This window comes from Scyliorhinus torazame, chromosome 5 (genome assembly GCF_047496885.1).
Source record: "Scyliorhinus torazame isolate Kashiwa2021f chromosome 5, sScyTor2.1, whole genome shotgun sequence".
NCBI classification, from domain to species: domain Eukaryota; kingdom Metazoa; phylum Chordata; class Chondrichthyes; order Carcharhiniformes; family Scyliorhinidae; genus Scyliorhinus; species Scyliorhinus torazame.
In genome coordinates, this window is record NC_092711.1 from 212,019,913 (window position 1) to 212,045,406 (window position 25,494).

A 25,494-nucleotide genomic window follows, 5' to 3' on the forward strand; every position below is an offset into this window, starting at 1 on the left:
CTCACAAGATGAAGAATTCAATCCTCGTGGTATTTTGAGACCATTCAGACAGAGGGCGCTGTCGTCAACACAACAGTGGAATCACAGACAATAGAAATAGGGATGGGTTCTTTTCGTGGATCGAGAAGACAATAGGAATGGAGTAATTAAAACAGGAGATATCTCACTTGGTTTCATGGTGTACCTAAAGACCAAGGAACTGATCATCGACTTCAGGAGACGTAGCATGACAAACCCCCCCCCGTCTGCATCAGTGGCTCTGAAGTGGAGATGGTCAATAGCTTTACGTTCCTGGGGGTCACCATCACTAACAGTCTGTCCTGGTCCACTTTTCACTGTACTTCGGTACATGTGACAATAAATCAGATCTAATCAAACACCAGGAATGCCATAAGAACCATGAACAGCTGTTTTAGATGTGATTCAAAACATCATTTGCAGTAAATTATCCAGAATGAAACAACAAGGTTTTCAAAGTGACACATGACATGGAAGGTTTGGAAGGGGACAACGTTGATAAGTCTGAGGGAATTGTACTGGTTACAAGAAACTTCATTCCAGTAGTGAATGTACTAGGTGGTGGTTCATTTTCTGGTGCTGTATTCAGTCGTAAGGATTGAAGTCAGGCCAAGGAATCGGAAAGTACTCCTTGCTTCAGGCTTGGGAATGGCAACATGCTAAATTCACTGAAATGAGAGACGATTCCATGTAGAATAGTTGGGGTAAGCCATTTTATTAGTATAGATGTCATATTGGATGAGATACCATTGCTGCCGAGCAAGAAATCCATGGAAAAAGGACAAATATAATCAAGCATAGAACATACTGAGGCAGTTGTCCTTGGAAAGTCATCGGGACATTATTTCATCCCTTTAACAAAACCTAGCATTGGAGAGAAAAGAGAATTCTAAAATAAAATGGGTCAACACTAGTCACCAATTATCAAATTGTTTTACAGAGACAAATGTTAGTTCCAAGAAATTGTTGACGGTCCTGGAATAGGGATGATTGTTTGTGGTGTAATGGGTTGTTGGAAATATGGCAAAACAATTTGTTTCTCTTTGATTGCTTTGTAATTAATTGAAGTATATTATTCAGTTTATGTTTAAAAGAAACAGGGGAATCTGTAAATGTTGGTGATTATATTGTTAAAAATACACAGGCGATGGACATTGTTTGATTAAGGACTGAGAACACATAAAAAGAGAGTTTGCTGCAACACCGGGTTAATAGATAGGAAGCAGAGATCTGTAACTCTGTACCCTGTGAATATTCCTATGACCAAGGGAAAAGCCTGTGCCCGGTTTCATACTTCACCATCTGGACTCAGGTCAGGGAATGACAAAAGGTTCATGAAGCAGGAGCTCTGATGCTCAGTAATTCTATCCTGCGCCACCTTGCTCCAAATTGATGCCCAAGTTTGCAGTGGGCAGAGAAAACTTCAAAGTCGAACCTGTTTTCTGGAGACCTCCCATGGTCATTACAATGGAGGAACACCACAAAGGTGATGGATTTTCAGGACCAGTGTTTACAATCTGAACAAGAAATGATCCCTTAAATTTTCACATCTCACAAGGGGCCAGGAGTTGTACACGATTAGGGGCTTCGGTAGAATCAGGCCTGTTTCCATATCTTTCCCCTCTGTGTTGTTCCAAGTATGGACCCCAATCTGGAGCTGGTGTACAAGCAGCAGAAATTTTCTGTGAAAATAAAAGTGAAGTGTTGAATCATTTCTGCCCAATTTTAACCAATCATAAATCTCCCAGGAAGGCTTTGAATGGTGGAGCAGATACAATGGGCTGAATGGCCCATTCCTGTTCCTATGTTTCTAGGTTCCGATGTTCCACCTGGAAAAACAACTGGGGCGAAATTCTCCGGTATCGGCGCGATGTCCGCCGACTGGCGCCCAAAACGGCGCAAATCAGCCGGGCATTGCGCCGCCCCAAAGGTGCGGAAGGCTCGGCATCTTTGGGGGCCGAACCCCAACCTTAAGGGGCTAGGCCCGCACCGGACGAATTTCCGCCCCGCCAGCTGGCGGAAAAGGCCTTTGGTGCCCCGCCAGCTGGCGCGGAAATGACTACTCCGGGCGGCGCACACGCGCGGGAGCATTAGCGGCCGCTGACGGCATTCCCGCGCATGCGCAGTGGAGGGAGTCTCTTCCGCCTCCGCCATGGTGGAGACCGTGGCGAAGGCGGAAGGGAAAGAGTGCCCCCACGGCACAGGCCCGCCCGTGGATCGATGGGCCCCGATAGCGGGCCAGGCCACCGTGGGGGCATCCCCCGGGACCCTGGAGCCCGCCCGCGCCGGCTTGTCCCGCCAGTAAGGGAGGTGGTTTAATCTACGCCGGCGGGGGGTCGGAGAATTTCGCCCGATCTTCATCATATTATCCTGCAGTTTGTTCCAACGCATGAATTATACCAAAACCTATTTAATCTGTAAATTGATCACAGAGATTATACTCCCATATCTAAACTCCAATTTCTCAGGCAGTATCCTGACAGTCAGACACACTTAAGGAACCTTTATTGCGTTGAAATAATCATGGCTGAAAATACTTTCCTACAGATATTGTCACTTCAAGAGATTTATTGGGTCAATAATGTGCTTCCTCTTGATGAAAAAACAAGGACGTCAAAATCAGAACCATTTGATTCAGGCTGTACCACTAAGTGATTATAATGAACTATTATCAATGTCCAAGTTTCTCATTCTGGAACAAAGCTGCGGGGATTAAATTGACCTGTCTCGGGGCTGCCTTTTGAGCTGTATGGGGTCACATTAGGATTGAAAATGGTGCCCAAGATGCTTGCATGCACTTCAGCTGGGAAGTTCTCAGGACGCCATCTTGGTAACATGCAGACATGTCTGAAGCAGCTCCTCTGGAGTTGCATTTATAAATCAGGGTCCTAAAGCCTGCTCACTTTCCTCCTGCCACTTTGCTTTACTGTGAGGCTGCTGGCTCTAGTGCTGGTTGCATCCACTAAAACCAACTCGAAGCACCATTAAAAAAACATCCTGATAGCACAAAACTGTAATCAGGAATGTCTTATAAGCATAGTCCAGTCATAAACACTTCGTACATGGAAAGAAACCCCTCTGATCTCCTCCGTTCTCCTCTCCCCAAATCTTTTTGCTATAGAACAACAAAGAACAAAGAACAAAGAAATGTACAGCGCAGGAACAGGCCCTTCGGCCCTCCAAGCCCGTGCCGACCATGCTGCCCGACTAAACTACAATCTTCTACACTTCCTGGGTCCGTATCCCTCTATTCCCATCCTATTCATGTATTTGTCAAGATGCCCCTTAAATGTCACTATCGTCCCTGCTTCCACCACCTCCTCCGGTAGCGAGTTCCAGGCACCCACTACCCTCTGCGTAGAAAATTTGCCTCGTACATCTGTTCTAAACCTTGCCCCTCTCACCTTTAACCTCTGCCCCCTAGTAATTGACCCCTCTACCCTGGGGAAAAGCCTCTGACTATCCATTCTGTCTATGCCCCTCATAATTTTGTAGACCTCTATCAGGTCTCCCCTCAACCTCCTTCGTTCCAGTGAGAACAAACCGAGTTTATTCAACCGCTCCTCATAGCTAATGCCCTCCATACCAGGCAACATTCTGGTAAATCTCTTCTGCACCCTCTCTAAAGACTCCACATCCTTCTGGTAGTGTGGCGACCAGGATTGAACACTATACTCCAAGTGTGGCCTAACTAAGGTTCTATACAGCTGCAACATGACTTGCCAATTCTTATACTCAATGCCCTGGCCAATGAAGGCAAGCATGCCGTATGCCTTCTTGACTACCTTCTCCACCTGTGTTGCCCCTTTCAATGTCCTGTGGACCTGTACTCCTAGATCTCTTTGACTTTCAATACTCTTGAGGGTTCTACCATTCATTGTATATTCCCTACCTGCATTAGACCTTCCAAAAAGCATTACCTCACATTTGTCCGGATTAAACTCCATCTGCCATCTCTCCGCCCAAGTCTCCAAACAATCTAAATCCCGCTGTATCCTCTGACAGTCCTCATTGCTATCCGCAATTCCACCAACCTTTGTGTCGTCTGCAAACTTACTAATCAGACCAGTTACATTTTCCTCCAAATCATTTATATATACTACAAAGAGCAAAGGTCCCAGCACTGATCCCTGTGGAACACCACTGGTCACAGCCCTCCAATTAGAAAAGTATCCTTCCATTGCTACTCTCTGCCTTCTATGACCTAGCCAGTTCTGTATCCACCTCGCCAGTTCACCCCTGATCCCGTGTGACTTCACCTTTTGTACTAGTCTACCATGAGGGACCTTGTCAAAGGCCTTACTGAAGTCCATATAGACAACATCCACTGCCCTACCTGCATCAATCATCTTAGTGACCTCCTCGAAAAACTCTATCAAGTTAGTGAGACACGACCTCCCCTTCACAAAACCATGCTGCCTCTCACTAATACGTCCATTTACTTCCAAATGGGAGTAGATCCTGTCTCGAAGAATTCTCTCCAGTAATTTCCCTACCACTGAAGTAAGGCTCACCGGCCTGTAGGATTTGGAGTAGAGAGGAATACCCCAGATGACCTACTGAATGGGGAAGGGGGAAAATCCTTGTTGGCCTGAGTGGCCTTTACCACTGTCCAATGAAAATTCACCTCTGTTACTTATCAAGGGGAAAAAAACAAAAGGTTTTTGATAAAGATTATTTCTAAGCCCAGCTTTAATCGGAATTAGGATGATGAGGGAGAAGGCTGCATACAATTGAAGCCCATTTGTCAGGATTGGATGATCACAGGGTAGCTCGGTGGCGCTGCAGCCTCACGGCGGCGAGGTCCCAGGTTCGATCCCGCTGTGGGTCACCGTCCGTGTGGAGTTTGCACATTCTCCCCATGTTTGCGAGGGTTTCACCCCCACAACACAAAGATGTGCAGGCTAGGTGGATTGGGCACGCTAAATTCCCCTTAATTGGAAAAATGAATTGGGTACGCTAAATTTATTTTAAAAAAAGGATTGATGATCCCAGCAGCAAATAAGATTCTGACGTCCCTGACTGCTAATGTCACGCAATCATCGGATTTCTGCTGAGCCTGCTAACCTGCCAATGATCTGTATACATTTAAATGAACTTCTACGAGGCGTCAGTGCAGAAAATAGAGAGTCATAGAATCATGCCCCTACAGCGCAGAAGGAGGCCATTTAGCCATCGAGTCTGCAGTGACTCCCCGAAAGGGCAGCCCAGCCAGGCCCACCTACGTGCCCTATCCCCACAATCCCACCTAACATCGGAATACTCAGGAGCAATTTAGCATGGCCAATCCACCTAATCTGCACATCTTTGGACTGTGGGAGGAAACCGGAGCATCTGGAGGAAACCCACGCAGACAAAGAGAGAAGGTGCAAACTCCACACAGACAGTCACCCAAGGTCCCTGGCGCTGTGAAGCAGCAATGCTAACCACCGTGTCGCACCTCCAAACTGGAATGTAATTTACCCTGCAATAGAATGAGGTGGTAACCCATTAAAATGTGTCTCAGGCCAATCTGTGAACAATCAGGCCAAATGCTGTGTCACCATTTTACAATTTTATATCACAGCATTGGGTGAATTCTCTTCCAGTTATTTACCAGCAACTTTGTGCCATTTTATTGAATCTACTCATTATTAGAAATGGCGAGGAATATGTAGTAACAGGATTGGTTTCCCCTCCCTCCTGCTAATCAACCCGTGGGTGGCGCTGGTGCTGTGCTGGTAGTAAGATGGCAACAAGCCTGTTAACATTTCAATGTGTGTAGCCAATAAAGTTCATGTTTGTTGGCACTAAACCTGCTCCTGCCTCAAGTATCACAATGGCAAGGAGGATAAATCCGACTGATGCTGTGTGCTTCACCCTGGTTGCAGTGAGTGGCACAAAGTTCAGAAACTGAAAAGAGGTTCTTAAGGTCTAGGAGACTTGAGGTGATCCCGGAATAAGTGGGGGAAAAAATAGAGAGAAAAAAAACAGCTGCAGATTTGTAAAAGAAAAACAAACAAAAAAGCAAGGCCCAACCTCGGCCCTCAACTCCGGGGCCTCCAGCTTTCACCGCACCCTGCCGTGATCGTCGCGACTGCTTTTCGTTTTTGAAAATCAGTAGTGTTTTGTACCGGCAGGCCGTCACACCGCCGGGGGGGGGGAGCATTCCACGGAGCTGGAAGCTACGGTGTAAAGCTATTTAATAATGGGGATCCCCCCCCTTGCGGCGTGTTTCTCGGCAGTGGGAGGTGGCCCGCCATTGACCGCAAGCAGGAGCTTCAGGTCCCGGCCCAACAATAGAATTTCTCATTGAAGCCACCCCCCGATGCCAGGAAATTTGCGGCAGGAGTTTGCCGTCGCTGGAACAGGAAGATCCCGAGAATAGTTGGAAAATCCCCCCCACTATTTAATTGAAGGTAAATTCATGTAAATAAGGCTCACGCCCTTTCTTGGCATGAACCTGATCATGCCATCGGTGGGAGCACGGAAAATCTCAATCCAGGATCTCCCGGCGCAAATCCCGGTTTGGTCCTCTCGCGGGACTTTCTGGCCATAACAGGCCCACAGTTAACGGACCCACAAAATCACGCCATTGTGTTTGTATTCACAGTGGCAGGCACAAGTATCACAACAGAAATAGACGGTAATCTCGGGCTCAAAAGTTAGGAAGTGAATGAAATCAATATCAGCAGAGAAATAAGTATTAGAGAAACTTAAGAAACAAAAATCCACCAAATCCCCAGGACCTGAAGGCTGACAAGTTGGGTTTTAAAAGAGTTTTAAAAGCTGCAGAGACAGTGGATGTGTCAATTCTGATTTTCCAAAATTATTTAGATTCAGGAATGGCCCATTAGACAGGAAGTTGTGGGCAACTTGGTAGCACAGCTCCAGAGTGCCAGGTTCGATTCCCGGTTTGATCACTGTCTGTGCGGCGTCTGCACATTCTCCCTGTGTTTGCGTGGGTTTCCTCCGGGTGCTCCTGTTTCCTCCCACAAATCCCAAAAGACGTGCTGTTAGGTAATTGATTTGGACATTATGAATTCTCCCTCTCTGTACCCGAACAGGCCCGGAATGTGGCGAATAGGGGGCGTCATTCTCCGACCCCCCGCCGGGTCGGAGAATGGCCGTTGGCCGCCGTGAATCCCACCCCCGCCGAAGTCTCCGGTACCGGAGATTGGGTGGGGGCGGGAATCGGGCTGCGCCGGTTGGCGAGACCCCCCGCTGGATTCTCCGGCCCGGATGGGCCGAAGTCCCGCCCAGAAATTGCCTGTCCTGCCGGCGTAAATCAAACCTGGTATTTACCGGCGGGACAAGGCGGCGCGGGTGGGCTCCGGGGTCCTGGGGGGGGGCGCGGGGTGATCTGACCCCGGGGGGTGCCCCCACAGTGGCCTGGCCCGCGATCGGGACCCACCGATCCGCGGGCGGGCCTGTGCCTTGGGGGCACTCTTTCCCTTCCGCCTCTGCCACGGCCTCCACCATGGCGGAGGCGGAAGAGACTCTCCCCACTGCGCATGCGCGGGAAACTGACAGCGGCCGCTGACGCTCCCGCGCATGCGCCGCATTTCCGCGCCAGCTGGCGGGGCAACAAACGCCATTTCCGCCAGCTGGCGGGGCAGAAATCCCTCCGGCGTCGGCCTAGCCCCTCAATGTTGGGGCTAGGCCGCCAAAGATGCGGAGCATTCCGCACCTTTGGGCCGGCGCGATGCCCGTCTGATTGGCGCCGTCTTTGGCGCCAGTCGGCGGACATCGCGCCGTTGGGGGAGAATTTCGCCCAGGGTCTTTTCACAGTAACTTCATTGCAGTGTAAATGTAAGCCTACTTGTGACAATAAAGATTATTATTATTAGTTAGCAAATAGTCCTCTACTTTTCAAGAAACGGGAAGAGAGAAAACAGTGAACTACAGCCCAGTTAGCCGAATATCAGTTGCTGGGCAAATGCTGAAATCTATTATTAAGAAGGTCTTAACAATGCACTTAGAAAGCATAGTATGAATAGAAATTCAACATGGCTTTACAAAAGAAAAATTCACTGAAAACAGTGTTAGCTTTGTTTTGAGATTATAACTAGGAGGTTAGATAAAGGGGAACCAGTAAATGTAATAAACCTGGATTTTCAAAAGGCATTTGACAAGGTACCACACAAAAGGTTAATAAGGGTTGATGGAGTTGGGGGCATTATCTTAGCATAGACAGAGGATTGGTTAACGGATCAAAAGCAAAGAGTGGAAGAGGGCAGGAAAGAGCAGGCAGTAAATAGTGGAATGTCACAAGGATCAGTGCTGTGGAGTCATCTATTAACATTCTATATTAATGGTTTAGAGACAGAGGCTGGGATTTTCTGACACTCCCGCAGCGGACTTTACGGCTGCGGAGTTGAGTGGTCATTGGTCGATGGGTTCCCCGGCACACGACTGGCTGGCAAATGGCCAATGACTTCAGCAGAACCAGAAGATCTCGCTGGCGCCCAATGACGAGCCGCCTCTGCCGCTGGAAAACCCGTCACGGCAAGCATGGGGGGACGACGCTGGGGGCTGAAAACTACTGGCCAGAGAGAGTCATGTATCAAAATCTTCTGATGATACTCAGCTTGGTGGGAAGGTAAGCTGTGTGGATGACAGAGGCTGTGAAAAGACTTCAAATAAAAACGGAATGTGCTGGAAAACCCAACAGGTCTGACAGCATTTGTGGAGAGACATATAGAGGTAATGTTTCGAGTCTGCATGACTCTTCTTTGGAACTGAAGAGAGATAGGAATGTGATGGGGATCATACTGTTGAAAAAGAAGTGAGGGGCTGTGGGAGCAAAAGAGAAGGTTGGAGATACGTTAGAAGGCAGGGGAGCTTAAATGGCAAAGATGTCATGGAACACAAGGCAAAGGGAGTGATAATGCTAGTATTAAAGACACAAAACATTGGTCCAGAGTAGGTATTAATGGAAGAATCAAGATAAGCACTGTCTGCAAAGAGATTTAGAAAGATTAAGTGAGTGGGTGAGGTCTAGCATCCCTACCTCAGGGCCAGAATCTCCAGCTTCAGGATCCACTTCTTGGATTTATGGCCATGGGCAGCACGGTAGCATAGTAGTTAGCACAATTGCTTTACAACCCCAGGGTCCCAAGTTCGATTCCCGGCTTGGTCACTGTCTGTTTGGAGTCTGCACGTTCTCCCCGTGTGTGCGTGGGTTTCCTCCGGGTGCTCCGGTTTCCTCCCACAGTCCAAAGATGTGCAGGTTAGGTGGATTGGCCATGTTAAATTGCTCTTAGGGTCCAAAATTGCCCTTAGTGTTGGCTGAATGGGGTTACTGGGTTATGGGGATAGGGTGGTGTGGGCTTGGGTCGGGTGCTCTTTCCAAGAGCCGGTGCAGACTCGATGGGCCGAATGGCCTTCTTCTGCACTGTGAATTCTATAATTCTATGTTTTTAACATGACCAAATATGTTGATTATCAGTCTTTAAGTCCTTTCGATAAGTCTGACAGCAGGCAGTGAGAAGGGGAGTGGGTTTCCTGGTCAGCCAGGCTGCAGAAGGCCACACCAAACTAATGCAGTACATTTCTGAGCATAACAATAGCCAATTCAATGAAAGTCCATAAAAGTAAATTACTGCGGATGCTTGAGTCTGGAAGAAAAACAGAAAATACTGGACAATCTCAGCAAGTCTAACAGCATCTGTAGTTGAGTCTGGATGACTCTGTCAAAAGCTGAACATCCATGTCTGCCAATGCCCTCTTACTGCATGGTATCAGGAGAAGGAGAATCAAGAGAGAGGACATCAAGATGGTGGATAGAGCAGAATGTACATGTCATGTGAGAGTACCTTTAAGAAATGGGTGTTTATTACTGCAGTGATGTCAGAGAGTGGGTGGAGCTGGGCTGTCTGTCAGCTTTTTACTTTTGTTTTAGGCTGTTTGCTGCAGGGTTTGTTTTAGTTTCGTTTTCAGAACTGGACAGCTGCAGTCACAGCCAGAAGGGGTATTAGTCTCTCTCTCTGTAATCTAGAAACTGTAAATCGATCCTTTGGTGATTTAAAACTAATAACTGCTCTCAGTAGTGACTTTAACATGATGTGCTTCTGTTTAAAGTTCTTTTTTATGTCTTAAGAACGTTAAAAGGACAGCTTAAGGATTACTTAGTGTTGTATTCTTTGGGGGTTGTATTTGAATTAATGGTGGCTAAGATGTTGACTGTATGTTATAAAAAGGTTAACTTGAGTTCATAAAATAAACATTGTTTCGCATTAAAAAATACTTTTCCATTTCTGCTGTACCACACCTGTAGAGTGGGCCGTGTGCTCACCATACGACAATCTATTAAAAGTTTGGGTCAGGTGAACTCCATGATACACTTTGGAGTTCTCTAAACCCTGGCCCATAACAGTACAAAAGAGAGAAATTATTCACTTTGGTCATTGTTATATTACTTTATGTAATATATACATTACTCTTTGAACCAGCCGAGTTGATGAAATAAACAATAGACTTCTTTGAAGATGAACTCATTTAATGAGTAATATAAATAATATTTGTGAGTCCTTTGTACTTAATACATTGATGATGTATATTAATATACAGAGATCACTACAGTCATAAGAATAGAAAAGCAGAATTTTGATTTAAGATACCTTGAATTTGCAATCTTGAAAGTTCAGCATTTAGTCTGTCTTTAAGAGGAGCAGGTACAGGTCTAGGTGGATGGATTACTGATTTGGCATCCTTCTTCAGTTGAATTTTGTACTGAAAAGGTAACGTACCCATACCTTGAAATACATCAGGGTATTCCTTTAAGAGTTGCTGAATGTCAACTTTGAGCGTATTCGACTGACAGGTATTCAAAATAATTCTTTTAATGAGCTTCAAATCTTTGCACTCTTGGGCTCCAAGTAAAGATGAACGAGTATCATTTACTATCTCGAATCTTACTTGTTTTTGAACGTCTCTGTTTGTGACACTCAGGTAACACGAACCATGTGAGAAAATGGGATTACCATTAAAATCTCTTAATGAGCACTCTGGAGATATCATTTCACAATGACTTTTTATCTTGGACAAGTCTTTGGAATTCAAAAGATTTGCCAAAAGGCACCTGTGACCAGTTTGAAAGTAATTAGAATTGTTTAATGTACACAGTAGTCATCCATTCGTCGCTCACGATGTTGACTCTTTGATCTTTCGTTGCTTGAAGGTCCTGTTCATATTCTTGATGAGCTGGCTTTGTTGCTTTAAGATGATTCTTGCTTGCTTGCAGATCATACTTGATGGACAATTCAACCATACCAACGAAGAAAGTATTTTCTAATGAGGAAATATCATCATATTCTGTGAAATCATTTGCATGTTGATTTCTTCTTTTTTGTCCGCAGCTCTCACTTTGTAATATTTTTTCTGTGCAGGAGGAATGTGACTTGCAAATGATTGACACTGAGAAGCATAATAGTGTAACTTCTGACATCTTAAACAGCGTTTACCATAAGCAGGGCAGTTTCCTTTTAAGTGGGCGTTGCCACACCTGTGACAAGTAATCACATTGTCGCCATGACGTATTAGTGACGTATGCATATGCGCAGACTTCTTCTTCGATGTCTCGCATTTCTGTGCATAGTGCGCATGCGCAGAGCCAGAAAATGCTTGCGAAGGATATCTTCCGTTCCTCACAGTCTTCTGCTTTGCCTATGACACCATTTTGATTTTCTCTACCTTGTGGTAGAGATTCTTGCTTTATTCCTTTGGCTAAATACTGACTTTTGGTCTGTTCCATGGAGATGCACTTATCAATCGCCATTTGTAATGTTAAATCATTTTGCCAAATTAATGCTTCTCTGACTGTATTATCAAGTATACCATAAACAATCTGGTCTCTTACAAGTGAATCATGTAAATCTGCATAGTTACACGTTTTAGCTAAGAGTTTGAGATCAGTGATGAAATTATTCACCGGTTCACTAACTTTTTGAACTCTTCTGTGACATTTTAAGCGTTCTAAAATGTAATTGGTCTGCAACTTGCAATGTTCATCAAACCTCTCTATAATTTGATCAAATTTGTTTTATCTTCACCAGCATTAAAATTAAAGGAATTGAAGATTTGGATTGCTTGCTGTTCTGCCAGGGACAGAAGTAAAGCAATTCTTCGAGCTTCTGGTGCAGCTCCACTAGCTACTAAACAAAGTTGAAACTGCTGTTTGAACAATTTGCAATTCAGATTTAAATTACCAGTGGTCTTCAGATGTCTTGGTGCTTGAACTTGGTCTATTGAAAAATTGTTTTCGTCGAAGTTGCCTATGTTGCGATGATTTCTGTAGTCGAATAGTTGGTATTGAATTTTTTTAAATTATTTTTTCTTCCTTTTTGTTTTAAGTCTTCACTAGTGTTTCTTAAAAGCTTTAATCACTCTGGCACCGTGTTGTATTACCTTACGTAATATATATATATTACTCTTTGAACCAGCCGAGTTGATGAAATAAACAATAGTCTTTTTTTAAAGACAAGCTCATTTAATGAGTAATATAAATATATTTGTGAGTCCTTTGTACTTAATACTCAACTAGTAAAAGAAATAAAATACAGTAAAGATAACCAACTAATTACATAATGAAATAACTTATAACTTCTCTCTCTCTAGCTAATCTATGTCTTGTCTGTTCACTCTCCTGAAGCAAACTCTCAGAAAGAGTGGGAAAATCTTTCCTGTACTATCTGATAGTGAGACATCTAGTGTTGAATTGACTGTACTACATTTACATACATTGATGATGTATATTAATATACAGAGATCACTACAGTCATAAGAATAGAAAAGCAGAATTTTGATTAAAAGGTGTGAAACTTGTAGGCATTGATATTCGAAAGGTGTTGGCTGTGCTCGTACAAGAAATATATAAAATCAGAATCCAGGTGCGACCAATATTTAGGAAAGCAAATGGAATATAGCATTTTGCTGCAGTAGTAGAGGGAATTGGTGAGACCACATCTGAAATACTGGGTGGAATTCTCCCATTTGGGACGAAGTCCTGTGGCAAGGGTGGGAATGGGGAATGTTTCTTGTTGAGTAGCCTGCCGGCAACCACGCCGTATACCCCTGCTCCAACCAAATTAATTATGCTCCCAAAGATTTAGCAACATATTGGCCTGTAACTTCTGCAGAGTGGACACTCCGCTGGGTTGCCACTCTTGACAGATTTACCTGCACTGGGACTGCGAAGTCCCTGTCTCGCCCAATCTTCCTCACTCAGGCTAAGTGAGAGAGGAGTAGTGAAGCAATGCCCCGGCAGCATCGTCGTGGACTAACTAAGGTGCAGAGAGGTAGGTCACTGACCCCCCCCCCCCACCCACCCATTTTCCAACAGTGGCTGCCTTAAAGGGAATGTCTAAAGGGACAATTAACAGGGAGCGGGTTTAGGAAATGGGGGAGTGTCGGAGGTGGGGGGTGGGGGTGAGGGAGTCATTCCGGGAGGTGGCTCAGTCCAGAAGGCAGGGTTAGTCCGGCAGGAAGGTGGCTCAGTCCGGAAGGAGGGTCAGTTTGGGAAGAAGGGAGGGGGTTCAGTTCTTGAGGGGTGGGGTTGGACTGGGTCGCACCAGGCGGGGTGGGGTGTTGAATCAGACCTGGAGGACAGGCGCTGTGGGGGGTGGGGGGGGGTGGGGGGGAGTTCAGGGCATTTCGGGGATATGGGCATGTGGATGGTCAGGTGGGTCCCATGGGGGGTTTGAGTGTGTGGGGGTCTCCTGTGTGGGGCTGGGTCAGAGTGTTTATACACTTGCTCTGGATTTAGAAGTTTTTTTTTACATTCGATCTCTTTCAGACTAACTACCAGACTAAGTCTGGTAGAATCATCCGCACTTAGCAATTTAAGTCACTTCTGTCAGATCAATCCCAGCCCTGCGCAATTGCCCAGGGGAATTGACAGATAATTGCCAGGTAAACCCTTACCTGGGAACTTCCGAGTGGGATTCCCAGTGTAACATGGGGGTACTTCCTAAATGTGACGCTGGGGGAACCCGGATGTTATGACTATGACGGCACAGGCATTATGGCGGTGACCCACCATCATATTTAGCTGATGTACTCAAACGACACCCAACATCACTGGCCCACCTTTGACAAAGAAGGTGAATCTCCAGACACAGTCTGAAGCTGGAAGATGGACCTCCTCGGTGACATTGGATCTGGTAGATCCACCTGCAGATGCTCCCTCCACCCACGGCTATGATGTTCTGGGGTCCAGGGCTGTCTGTGGCCTCCATCCTAAACTCCAGAAGCAACCCGAGGCATGGTTCAGTTAAGTCCTGATTTCTGAATGCCACATTGTCCCAGACGTGTTCTGGACCGGCCCATTTTCCCACTGGCTTTGGGGAGAATCGGGTGTGGGTACATGATTACAGTCGGGCAGTCACCTGCATTCCATTAGCGGGATGCAATTAGTTTCACGCAGGCCTGCAGCGGGTCCACTGAGCTGCCAAGGTGGACACCAGCAGAAGCTGCCACGCGAAATTCACGCCGGTATGAAACCGATTTTCGGACCCCACAAAATTCTGTCTCCGCCCCCACTACTCCCCCCCCCTCCACCTGCCAATGACCCCACCAGCACGGAGAGGGGAGAATTCTTCCCACTGTGTGCCATTCTGGTCTCCATATTTGAGACAGGATATATTTGCATTGGAGGCAGTACAGCAAAGGTTCATTAAATTGGTCCCTAGGATGAGGGGGTTGTCCCAAGATGAGAGGCTGAGCTATTTTCTGAAGCCCTTTAATGTTGTTTATGGGCGGCATGGTAGCACAATGGATTGCACTGTTGCTTCACAGCGCCAGGGTCCCAGGTTTGATTCCCGACTTGGGTCACTGTCTCTATGGAGTCTGCACCTTCTCCCCATGTTTGCGTGGGTTTCCTCCAGGTACTTCGGTTTCCGTTAATTTGGACATTCTGAATTCTCCCTCTGTGTACCCTAGGGAGTAACTTCATTGCAGTGTTAATGTGAGCCTACTTGTGACAATAAAGATTATTAAAAAACATCTGGGGCGAAATTCTCCCCCAACGGCGGGATGCCCACCGACTGGCGCCAAAGCCGGCGCAAATCAGACGGGCATCGCGCCGGCAAAAAGGTGCAGAAGTCTCCGCATCTTTGGCGGCCTAGCCCCAACATTGAGGGGCTAGGCCGACGCCGGAGGGATTTCCGCCCCGCCAGCTGGCGGAAATGGCGTTTGTTGCCCCGCCAGCTGGCGCGGAAATGCGGCGCATGCGCGGGAGCGTCAGCGGCCGCTGTCAGTTTCCCAGCGCATGCGCGGGAGCGTCAGCGGCCGCTGTCAGTTTCCCGCGCATGCGCAGTGGGGAGAGTCACTTCCGCCTCCGCCATGGTGGAGGCCGTGGCGGAGGCGGAAGGGAAAGAGTGCCCCCACGGCACAGGCCCGCCCGCGGATCGGTGGGCCCCGATCGCGGGCCAGGCCACCGTGGGGGCACCCCCCGAGGTCAGATCGCCCCCCCTAGGACCCCGGAGCCCGCCCATGCCGCCTGGTCCCGCCGGTAAATACTAGGTTTGATTTACGTCGGCGGGACAGGCAATTCCTGGGCGGGACTTCGGCCCATCTGGGCCGGAGAATCCAGCGGGGGGTCCCGCCAACCGGCGCGGCCGGATTCCCGCCCCCGCCCAATCTCCGGGAGCGGAGACTTCGGCGGGGGCGGGATTCACGGCGGCCAACGGCCATTCTCCGACCCGGCGGGGGGTCGGAGAATGACGCCCCTGAAGTGGCTTGAGAGGGTAAATGCTAAGAGATTGTTTTCTTTGGCCCGGAAATCTAAAACACGCGAGCACAGTCCAAGGATAAGGAGCCGATCTTTTTGGACTGAGGAGAAATTGCTTAACTCAGAGGATTGTGAATCTTTGGAATTCTCTGCCCCAGAACATTGTGGATGTTCCACCGTTGAATATGTTTAAGACTGAGGTGGGCACACTTTTCACCACTCTGAAAATTAAGAGATATGGGGAACAGAGGAATGGCACAACAGTTCATCCGCCATATGGCCTACTCCTGCTCCTATTTATTGTGTTCTTAGTCCTATGTTCTTTACTTAGCCACGGATGGTGCACCCGTCTCATAATGTCTTTCTTCTCAATGAAATATATTGTTGTTGAGTTATGAAATACCTTCTTAAATGTCTGCCATTGCCTCTATACCATCTTACCTGTCCACCGATTTTCCCAGCCCACTGCAGCCAACAATGTCTTCATACTTTTGTAATTGCTTTTATTTAATTTTATGTTTCAGACCCAGGTTTCTAATCTGCAAATTAAATCTGCAATGTTATCTGTCATGTTGTGATCACTCCCGACGGAGGATCTTTTACTCTGAGATTATTCATTAATCTTTTCTCATTGCACATTGTCGGTTTGCAATAAACACTTATTGGTTGTCCAATCTTTTCGCTCAGGCAGTCACATATACATATTTTTCACATTCAAGGGGCCGATAAGTAAATTTCAGCAAGATAAGGTTAGGCATGACAAGGTGAATTTCAAAAAAAGATTAGGCGCCGGTTTCACAATTTTTAGAAGCAAATGTGATCCTCGCTGTTGAGAATTCGGCCGATCGCAGACTGAGAATCTTGGAGGTCCCGGAGAATGCCGGGTCAGGCCCTCGAATGATTTGCAAACGGTGTTTACTGTACATGCATTATGGGATGCATTGACGCTGTCGTCAAGGCAACGGAGAATTGCAATTTGGCATGAAACCGACGCCTGTGCAATTTCGGCGTCGGAACCGATTCTCCACCCAACCCCGTTTCCCGGTTTCACCGTCGGCTGAAGAAGGATCCCGCCCAGGGGGATATCGGGCCTCGTTCCATTCTGGGATCGAACTTGTCCAGTAATATCAGTTGCCAAGAATATTAAAGGTGATGTACGCTCCCACCTTATGACCATTTTAAACCCCACCTCAGCTTCATCCTGCTATCTGACATGATGTGCAAGCTACTGATTCGTTGACCATGAACCATTTGCTTCCCACCCCACCATCCTTCCCTCCTTCCCTCACCCAACTCTCTGTTTCCAATATTCTGCTGGTTCCTCTTTCCCTTCCCTTTTGTGCCATCCACAAATTTTGAAATTGTGCCCTGCACATCTCGGTCATCAATACAAGTCAAAGAAAAGCAGTGTTCCTCATACTGATCCTGGGAGTCTTTCCTCCAGTTTGAAAAGACAAACATTCACTATTTCTTAGTGATTCCTGTCATTCAGCCAATTTTGAATCCATGATGCTGCAGTGCTTTTTATTCAATGGACCTTGTGGAAATTAACTTTGCTGACAAGGTTATAAGTGGCCCTTCATCAAATTCATTTTGAAAGTCCACGGGCTGGATTCTCCGCTGCCTGACGCTGAAATCGCGTTCGGCGACGGGGCGGAGAAACCGTTTCGGCGACAAAAGCGTGAGTGGTGCCGGTTTTTGAATTCTCCGCCCCCTGCGCGCCGATTGTCCACGGCCTCAGGCCATTGCCTGAGGCCCGCCCTGCGATGCTCCGTCCCAGATCGGCCAAGTTCCCGATGGCGTGGGTTACGTGTGCTCACACCGTTCGTGAACTTGCCGTGGCAGCTGCGGACCCAGTCCGGGGCTGCCACAGTCGGGGGGGAGGGCCGATCCGCGGGCGGGGGGGGGGGGGGGCTTCACTCGGGGCTGGGGGCACTGTGGGCGCTCGGTCCAGGGTCACGAGCAGCCAAAGGGCGGCACTACTTTAGTGGTCCAGGTCCGCGGGCTGAGTCCGCCATGGAGCACAGCGTGGGCGCTGCAGGCCGCCACCGTGCTCATGCGCAGCCTCGGAACTGAAAGTGCTGAGGGCCGTATCGGCAGCTAGAGCTGCGAGCTCTACACTGCCGCCCTGCTGGCCATCATCAAAACGACGAATCAGTTTTCCTGGCATAAAAGACCACCGTTTTCATGCCAGCGTGCGGACTTAGTCTCCAAAGCAGAGAATCCAGCCCTACGTACCTCACCAGCTGCATAACCCTCATCTACCCTCTCTGTAATAATAATTTTTTAGGAAAGGAACAGTGCTAACCACTGTGCCACCGTGCCGCCCAAAACCAGCAACAAAACTTTATCAACTTATTTGATGGTAATATTCCCTCAGAAGACCTGTCCTGCCCTTCCGAACGACTGCTAGCTTTCTCTCAGCTAATTGTTTTTCAAAGCTTTCCCACCACAGCTTAAACTGACTGCCCTGTAGTTCCTGGCTGAACCTTACACAGGTGTTGGAACCAGGGGCGAGATTCTCCGACCCCCCGCCGGGTCGGAGAATCGCCGGGGGCTGGCGTGAATCCCGCCCCCGCTGGTTGCCGAAGTCTCCGGCACCGGAGATTCGGCGGGGGCGGGAATCGCGCCGCGCCGGTTGGCGGGCCCCCCCCGCGCGATTCTCCGGCCTGGATGGGCCGAAGTCCCGCCGCTAAAATGCCTGTCCCGCCGGCGTAGATTAAACCACCTACCTTACCGGCGGGACAAGGCGGCGCGGGCGGGCTCCGGGGTTCTGGGGGTGGCACGGGGCGATCTGGCCCTGGGGGGTGCCCCCACGGTGGCCTGGCCCGCGATCGGGGCCCACCGATCCGCGGGCGGGCCTGTGCCGTGGGGGCGCTCTTTCCCTTCCGCCTTCGCCACGGTCTCCACCATAGCGGAGGCGGAAGAGACTCTCTCCAATGCACATGCGCGGGAATGCCGTCAGGGGCCGCTAACCCTCCCGCGCATGCGCCGCCCGGAGATGTCATTTCCGCGCCAGCTGGCGGGGTACCAAAGGCCTTTTCTGCCAGTTGGCGGGGCGGAAATTCGTCCGGCGCCGACCTAGCCCCTTAAGTTTGGGGCTCGGCCCCCAAAGATGCGGAGCATTCCGCACCTTTGGGGCGGCGCGATGCCCGACTGATTTGCGCCGTTTTGGGCGCCAGTCGGCGGACATTGCGCCGTTTCCGGAGAATTTCGCCCAAGATGTAACATTTGCAATTCTCCAGTCCAATGGCACTCGGCACCTTCACAGAATGGAATATTATGATCAGTGCCTCCACAATTCGCATCCTTACTTCCCTCAGTTTTCATGGAGGAATGTGATCCAGTTTGGTGAACCTTAAATACAGCCTGCCTTTCTGATACCTCCTTTGTCAATTTCCAGTGTCTGCCCGTCGTGTGATTGGATGTTGGAGGGGAGGGTCAACAGCCAGATGTAAAGGCAACATCCCTTTTTTCCAAGCAACCAGCCTTTGGTTATTCCTGTTGTCATTAAAATGGTGGGAACTGCTGACTGCCTTAGGAGGGAAGGAATTGTAGCTGCTAAATTAGCAGCATTCCCAGAATATGTGGAACTGCCTGAAAATGGCTCCTTACACCAACTTTCGGGTGACCTTCCACTGTAAGTATGGTGAGCACAGGGAGCCTTGCCAGAAATTATTCTATATACTTTTTGAAAGAATTGAAGGTGTTTCCTTACTTGATACAAGGTGGCACCCTCAGCTTGGACAACTCTCACAATGGCAACAATGGGAATCCACATAATATTGAAGATGATCAGACACCAGCCAAGTGCTGTGGCCCACACAGGGTACTCAACAGGTCCATATGTTGGTGGCACAAAGGTTGCTAATGACCAGATGAAGATTACCTGAGTGAAATAATTGTACAAAGCATGACCAGAAACAGAATGATACAGTAATAACAGCATAAATCATGAAAAGATGTAATATCTCCTTACTGCCAGCAAACATGGAGAGATAAAAATCCAACACGCTCTCCACCACAGCCAGAAGAGCCAAGTCCTTTTCCCAATCATCATCTCAATGTCCTTGATGAATCTGTTTACCCCTGTGAACAACAAGAAAGCAGAGAGACACAATCACTTGGTTTGTCCAGTCTGCAGGGCAGCTTGTTTACTGCCGAAATTCATCTTGTCCTGGGTGTCACTAATGAACAGGTTAAATCAGAGAAAGGATCACTCAGGATTTCAAACATGATTAATAAATGATGTCCTGGGGCGTCATTCTCCGACCCCCCAGAGGGTCGGAGAATGGCCGTTGGCCGCCGTGAATCCCGCCCCCGCCGGTTGCCGAAGTCTCCGAAGGGAGAAAAGTCGGCGGGGCATTAATGGCGCCGCTGCCGCGGAGAATGTCACGGGTCTGCGCAAGGCAGCCGATTTTCGGCCTGCCGATATTCTCCCTCCCGGATGGGCCGAAGTCCCGTCGGCGTGATGACCGTTCACGTCGACGTGAATCAAACCTCCTTTTCATCGGCGTGACCCGGTGCTCCAGGCTCACGCCGACCAGCGAGGAGGTGAGTGATGGCCTGGGGGGTTGGCTCTGGGCAGGAAATGGCGTGGCCGCAGACTGATTGCATGAGGAGAGGTGTGTCTCGGCTTGTGTGTGTGTGTGTGTGTGCGGCTGGGGGAGGGGGGGGGCTGGTTAGAGTAGGCTGGGCTCCGGGGGAGTGCCGGGAGGGGGTCCGTGCCGGGGTGGAGGTTGGGGGTTGGGGGGGTCCGTGCCGGGGTGGAGGTTGGGGGTTGGGGGGGGTCCGTGCCAGGGTGGAGGTTGGGGGTTGGGGGGGGTCCGTGCTGGGGTGGAGGTTGGGGGTTGGGGGGGTCCGTGCCGCGGTGGATGTTGGGGGTTGGGGGGGGTCCATGCTGGGGTGGAGGTTGGGGAGGGGGTCCATGCCGGAGTGGAGGTTGGGGGTTGGGGGGGGTCCGTGCCGGGGTGGAGGTTGGGGGTTGGGGGGGTCCGTGCCGGGGTGGAGGTTGGGGGTTGGGGGGGGGTCCGTGCCAGGGTGGAGGTTGGGGGTTGGGGGGGGTCCGTGCTGGGGTGGAGGTTGGGGGTTGGGGGGGTCCGTGCCGCGGTGGATGTTGGGGGTTGGGGGGGGTCCATGCTGGGGTGGAGGTTGGGGAGGGGGTCCATGCCGGAGTGGAGGTTGGGGGTTGGGGGGGGTCCGTGCCGGGGTGGAGGTTGGGGGTTGGGGGGGGGTCCGTGCTGGGGTGGAGGTTGGGGGTTGGGGGGGGGTCCGTGCTGGGGTGGTGGTTGGAGAGGGGGTCCGTGCTGGGGTGGAGGTTGGGGGTTGGGGGGGGGGTCCGTGCCGGGGTGGAGGTTGGGGGTTGGGGGGGGTCCGTGCCGGGGTGGAGGTTGGGGGTTGGGGGGGGTCCGTGCTGGGGTGGAGGTTGGGGGTTGGGGGGGGTCCGTGCTGGGGTGGAGGTTGGGGAGGGGGTCCGTGCCGGGGTGGAGGTTGGGGGTTGGGGGGGTCCGTGCTGGGGTGGAGGTTGGGGGTTGGGGGGGGGTCCGTGCTGGGGTGGAGGTTGGGGAGGGGGTCTGTGCTGGGGTGGAGGTTGGGGAGGGGGTCCGTGCTGGGGTGGAGGTTGGGGAGGGGGTCCGTGCCGGGGTGGAGGTGGGGGGGGTCCGTGCTGATGTAGAGGTTGGGGGTTGGGGGGGGTCCGTGCTGGGGTGGAGGTTGGGGAGGGGGTCCGTGCTGGGGTGGAGGTTGGGGGTTGGGGGCGGTCCATGCCGGGGTGGAGGTTGGGGGTTGGGGGGGTCCGTGCCGGGGTGGAGGTTTGGGGTGGGGGGGGGTCCGTGCCGGGGTGGAGGTTGGGGGTTGGGGGGGGTCCGTGCTGGGGTGGAGTTTGGGGAGGGGGTCCGTGCCGGAGTGGAGGTTGGGGGTTGGGGGGGGTCCGTGCCGGGGTGGAGGTTGGGGGTTGGGGGGGGTCCATGCTGGGGTGGAGGTTGAGGGTTGGGGGGGGTCCGTGCTGGGGTGGAGGTTGGGGAGGGGGTCCGTGCTGGGTTGGAGGTTGGGGGTTGGGGGGGGGGGTCCGTGCTGGGGTGGAGGCTGGGGGTTGGGGGGGGTCCGTGCTGGGGTGAAGGTTGGGGAGGGGGTCCGTGCTGGGGTGGAGGTTGGGAGGGGGTCCGTGCTGGGGTGGAGGTTGGGGGTTGGGGGGGTCCGTGCCGGGGTGGAGGTTGGGGGTTGGGGGTCCGTGCCGAGGAGGGTGATGGGAGGGCAAATGAGTTGGTCCACCTGGCAAGGTGCCAGCCTCCAACAGTTGGACCCATGCGGTCCATGCCACCTGGCTGGGGGGAGGAGGGGATATGGGCAATGATGACATGTCGTCGTTCCCCTCCCCCCACCAGGTCGTCATGTTTTCAGACCATCCAGCGATGTTGGCCGCCGTGGTGTCAGCCGCTCATGTCTATGTTGCCCTGGATGAGGGGGAGGAGGAGGAGGAGGAGCGTGCCAGAGAGGCGGCGCAGGCTGCCGCAGAGGGGCAGGCGGCAGCCGCCCAGGCTGGAGGGACACCTGACCGACAGGACGAGGAGGTGGAGGAGGACGTCGCGGCCCCACGGCAACGGAGGCACCCGAGGGCGCCCTGTGTGTACCGGACCCGGCAGTCATACCAGGACCTCACGGACCGGGAATGCAGGAGGAGACTCCGGATGAGCCGGGAAACCGTGGCACACATCTGCCACCTGCTGGCACACCTGTCACCGCGTGGCACTGGCGGGGGACACCCTCTCCCCGTGTCCGTCAAGGTTACGGTGGCCCTGAACTTTTATGCAACGGGGTCATTCCAGGCACCGAGTGGGGACCTGTCCGGCATATCGCAGACATCGGTGCACCGGTGCATCCGGGCAGTGACAGATGCCCTTTATGCCATGGCGCACCGCTACATCCGCTTCCCCGTGGACCGGGCCAGCCAAGATGCCCAGGCCGTGGGCTTCTCTGCCGTGGCCGGGTTCCCCATGGTCCAGGGCACGATCGATGGGATGCACGTCGCCGTGCGGCCACCTGCAGATAACAGGGCCGTGTTCACTAATAGGAAGGGGACCTATTCGATGAACGTACAGGTGGTCTGCGACCACCGCATGATGATCCTGCACGTCTGCGCCCGTCACCCAGGCAGTGTACACGACTCATTCGTGTTGTCGCGGTCATCCATCCCCGGCATGTTCGAGGGACGCCATCCCCGGCTGAGGGGCTGGTTGCTGGGCGACAGGGGCTACCCATTGCGATCGTGGCTGATGACGCCTATACGGAGGCCACGCAATGAGGCGGATAACCGCTACAATGATGCCCATGTAGCGACAAGGGGAGTGATCGAGAGGTGCTTTGGCGTGCTGAAGATGCGTTTTAGGTGCCTGGACCTCTCTGGAGGTGCCCTCCAGTATCGGTCAGATAGGGTCGGCCGCATCATTGTGGTGTGCTGCGTCCTGCACAACATAGCCCAGCAGAGGGGCGATGTGCCGCAGGCAGAGGAGGGCGGAGTGGAGGAGCAGCAGGAAGAGGCACAGTCCTCCCCAGATGAGGGGGATGGGGGCAATGGTCAGGGCAGACGGGGTAGACACAGGCGGGTGGCTGTCCACCGTTAGCAGCTGGCCCAGCGGGCACGGGACAGACTGATAGACGCCCGCTTCACTGACTAGATGGGCGTGGGAATCGGGTAGTATGGTCACAGACCGCACACCATGGCAACAGCCGACCACCCACACCCCCCACCCATCCACCCACCCAGCACCCTCACCCCCCTCCCCAACCCCACCCACCCCACCCGCATGCACACCACCCCCCCCCCCCCATTGCCGATCCTTCGGCGGCACAACGGGCCGGGCTCACACTGTTGCGGGTGGACGCGTGTCTATCGCAGGCCATGGAGGATGATGACAACCCGCCCTGCGATGAGCTCCTGGCTCTACATCGTTGGACTATGTCTGACCCATGGCCACAGTACCACCATCCACCCGGACCATCCCTGCATGCGGCTGTGACACTGCAGCGCACGGTCCCGTCCTCTGCCCGGGGGATGTTGATGGCGGCCCAGGGGGAAGGGGGCAGACTCACCTGGGGCTGAGGTAAGACCACCCCTCACACACACACTTGCGCTCAACGTACATGACACGCCCGCACACTTTGGACAGAGCACAAAGGCAGCTTCGGTAGGTGTAACATTGACTTTAATAACCAAAGGAGTTCATGCACGTGCCCTAGCCCCTAAAACTCATCTGTGCCCTGCACCCATGCCAACTTACTCAGTGTCTAATTGTTTGGCCTTACGGGCCCTTTGACTACGTCGACGTGGTTCCCCAGACGGTACAGCAGAACTGGAGGTGGACTCCTGTGATTCCTGCCCTCTGACACTGGATCCCTTTGGCGGCCGTTTCCTGGGGCGTCCTGGCCTAGATGGGCCAGGCTGCGGCCCGGGCGACTGGGATGGCGAGCTGCCAGCCTGTCCTGCCCGTTGCCCACCCGATGCACCTGGGACGGAAGGGGGGGAGTCCGAGGTGTCGCGGTGTACTGGGACCTCCCCTACAGAGGGAGCCGGGACGGACCACACCACCTCCTCCTCCCTCGGAGTGCCCGATGGCCCCCAGGCCTCTACATGGGTGGGGGATGCGAACGGACTGGCCATCCGACGCCCCCCCAACATCTGGCGCTGCCAGTCCTGGAGGCCCGTGCTGGTATCGACAGGGGTCTGCAGGTTTGCAGCCATGGAGCCCAGGGTGTTGGCAAACCCTGTCTGTGACAGTGCGACGCCGGCTCGCACATGGCCACTGGCGCCGATGCCCTCAGCGATGGCCTGCTGAGACTGGGCCATGGCCTGCAGAGACTGGGCCATGGCCTGCTGAGGCTGGGCCATGGCCTGCAGAGACTGGGCTATGGCGTTGAGCGCCTCTGCCATCTGGCGCTGGCACTGGCTCATGGCCTCCTGTGAGAGGGCAGCCATTTCCTGGGCCACAGACGCCGCCTGCACGGAAGGCCCCAGGCCTCGCAAACCGTTCCCCATGTCTGACACCGTCGCAACCATTGCCTCCACCGCGGACGCCACCCGTGCGGTGTCAGCCTGGGTGGCACGCATGACCGGGACCACTCCCAGCTCCTGGACGCGGGTGGACTCCTCCACCTGCGACCGCAGCCTCCGCAAGCCGCCCGTCACCCTCTTCGCTCGTCTCCGGGTCGGTGGTTGCATCGGATCTATGTGTGGGTGTGGTAACTGCAGGAACCCGGGATCCATCTGGGCGGCAGATGTTCGCTTGGCCTGGGCTGACCTCCGACCGCCCGGTCCCTCTGCTGCTCCTACCTCCACCTGCTGTACCGGGACGGCTGTGTTGTGCGCACCAGTGAGTGTACCAGACGCCTCATCACTAAAGTGCCCAACCGTGGTGAGTGTTTCTGCGATGGTGGAGGGTGTTGGTGACAGCAGTGGTGTTGTGTCGTGCTCTTCGTCCCACTCTGACTCCATGGCACTTTGGGGTGGGGGTTCGTCTCCACCCATCCACTCTGAGTCACTGTCCGGTATTTCGTCTTCCCGGGTAGGGGTGTCCTGGGTAGTGCTGTCCCGGGTAGGGGTGTCCTGGGTAGTGCTGTCCCGGGTAGGGGTGTCCTGGGTAGTGCTATCCCGGGTAGGGGTGTCCCGGGTAGGGGTGTCCTGGGTAGTGCTGTCCCGGGTAGGGGTGTCCCGGGTAGGGGTGTCCCGGGTAGGGGTGTCCCGGGTAGGGGTGTCCTGGGTAGTGCTGTCCTGG

General features: G+C 52.1%; 1 protein-coding gene across 4 annotated transcripts in view; it reads right to left on the reverse strand.

Annotated features, from left to right (window-relative positions):
• Positions 1-714: 714 nt before the first annotated feature.
• Positions 715-25,494, reverse strand: part of LOC140420927 (sodium- and chloride-dependent neutral and basic amino acid transporter B(0+)-like) — a 149,126-nt gene continuing 124,346 nt past the window's right edge. For 2 of the 4 annotated variants that reach the window (XM_072505085.1, XM_072505088.1), the window contains 3 exons: positions 19,707-19,816; positions 19,446-19,616; positions 10,510-11,289 (listed from right to left, as the gene is read on the reverse strand). In XM_072505085.1, coding sequence (XP_072361186.1) covers positions 11,143-11,289; positions 19,446-19,616; positions 19,707-19,816 — 428 coding nt within the window. In that variant the 3' untranslated portion in view covers positions 10,510-11,142. The other 2 variants (XM_072505086.1, XM_072505087.1) reach the window with 2 other exon arrangements.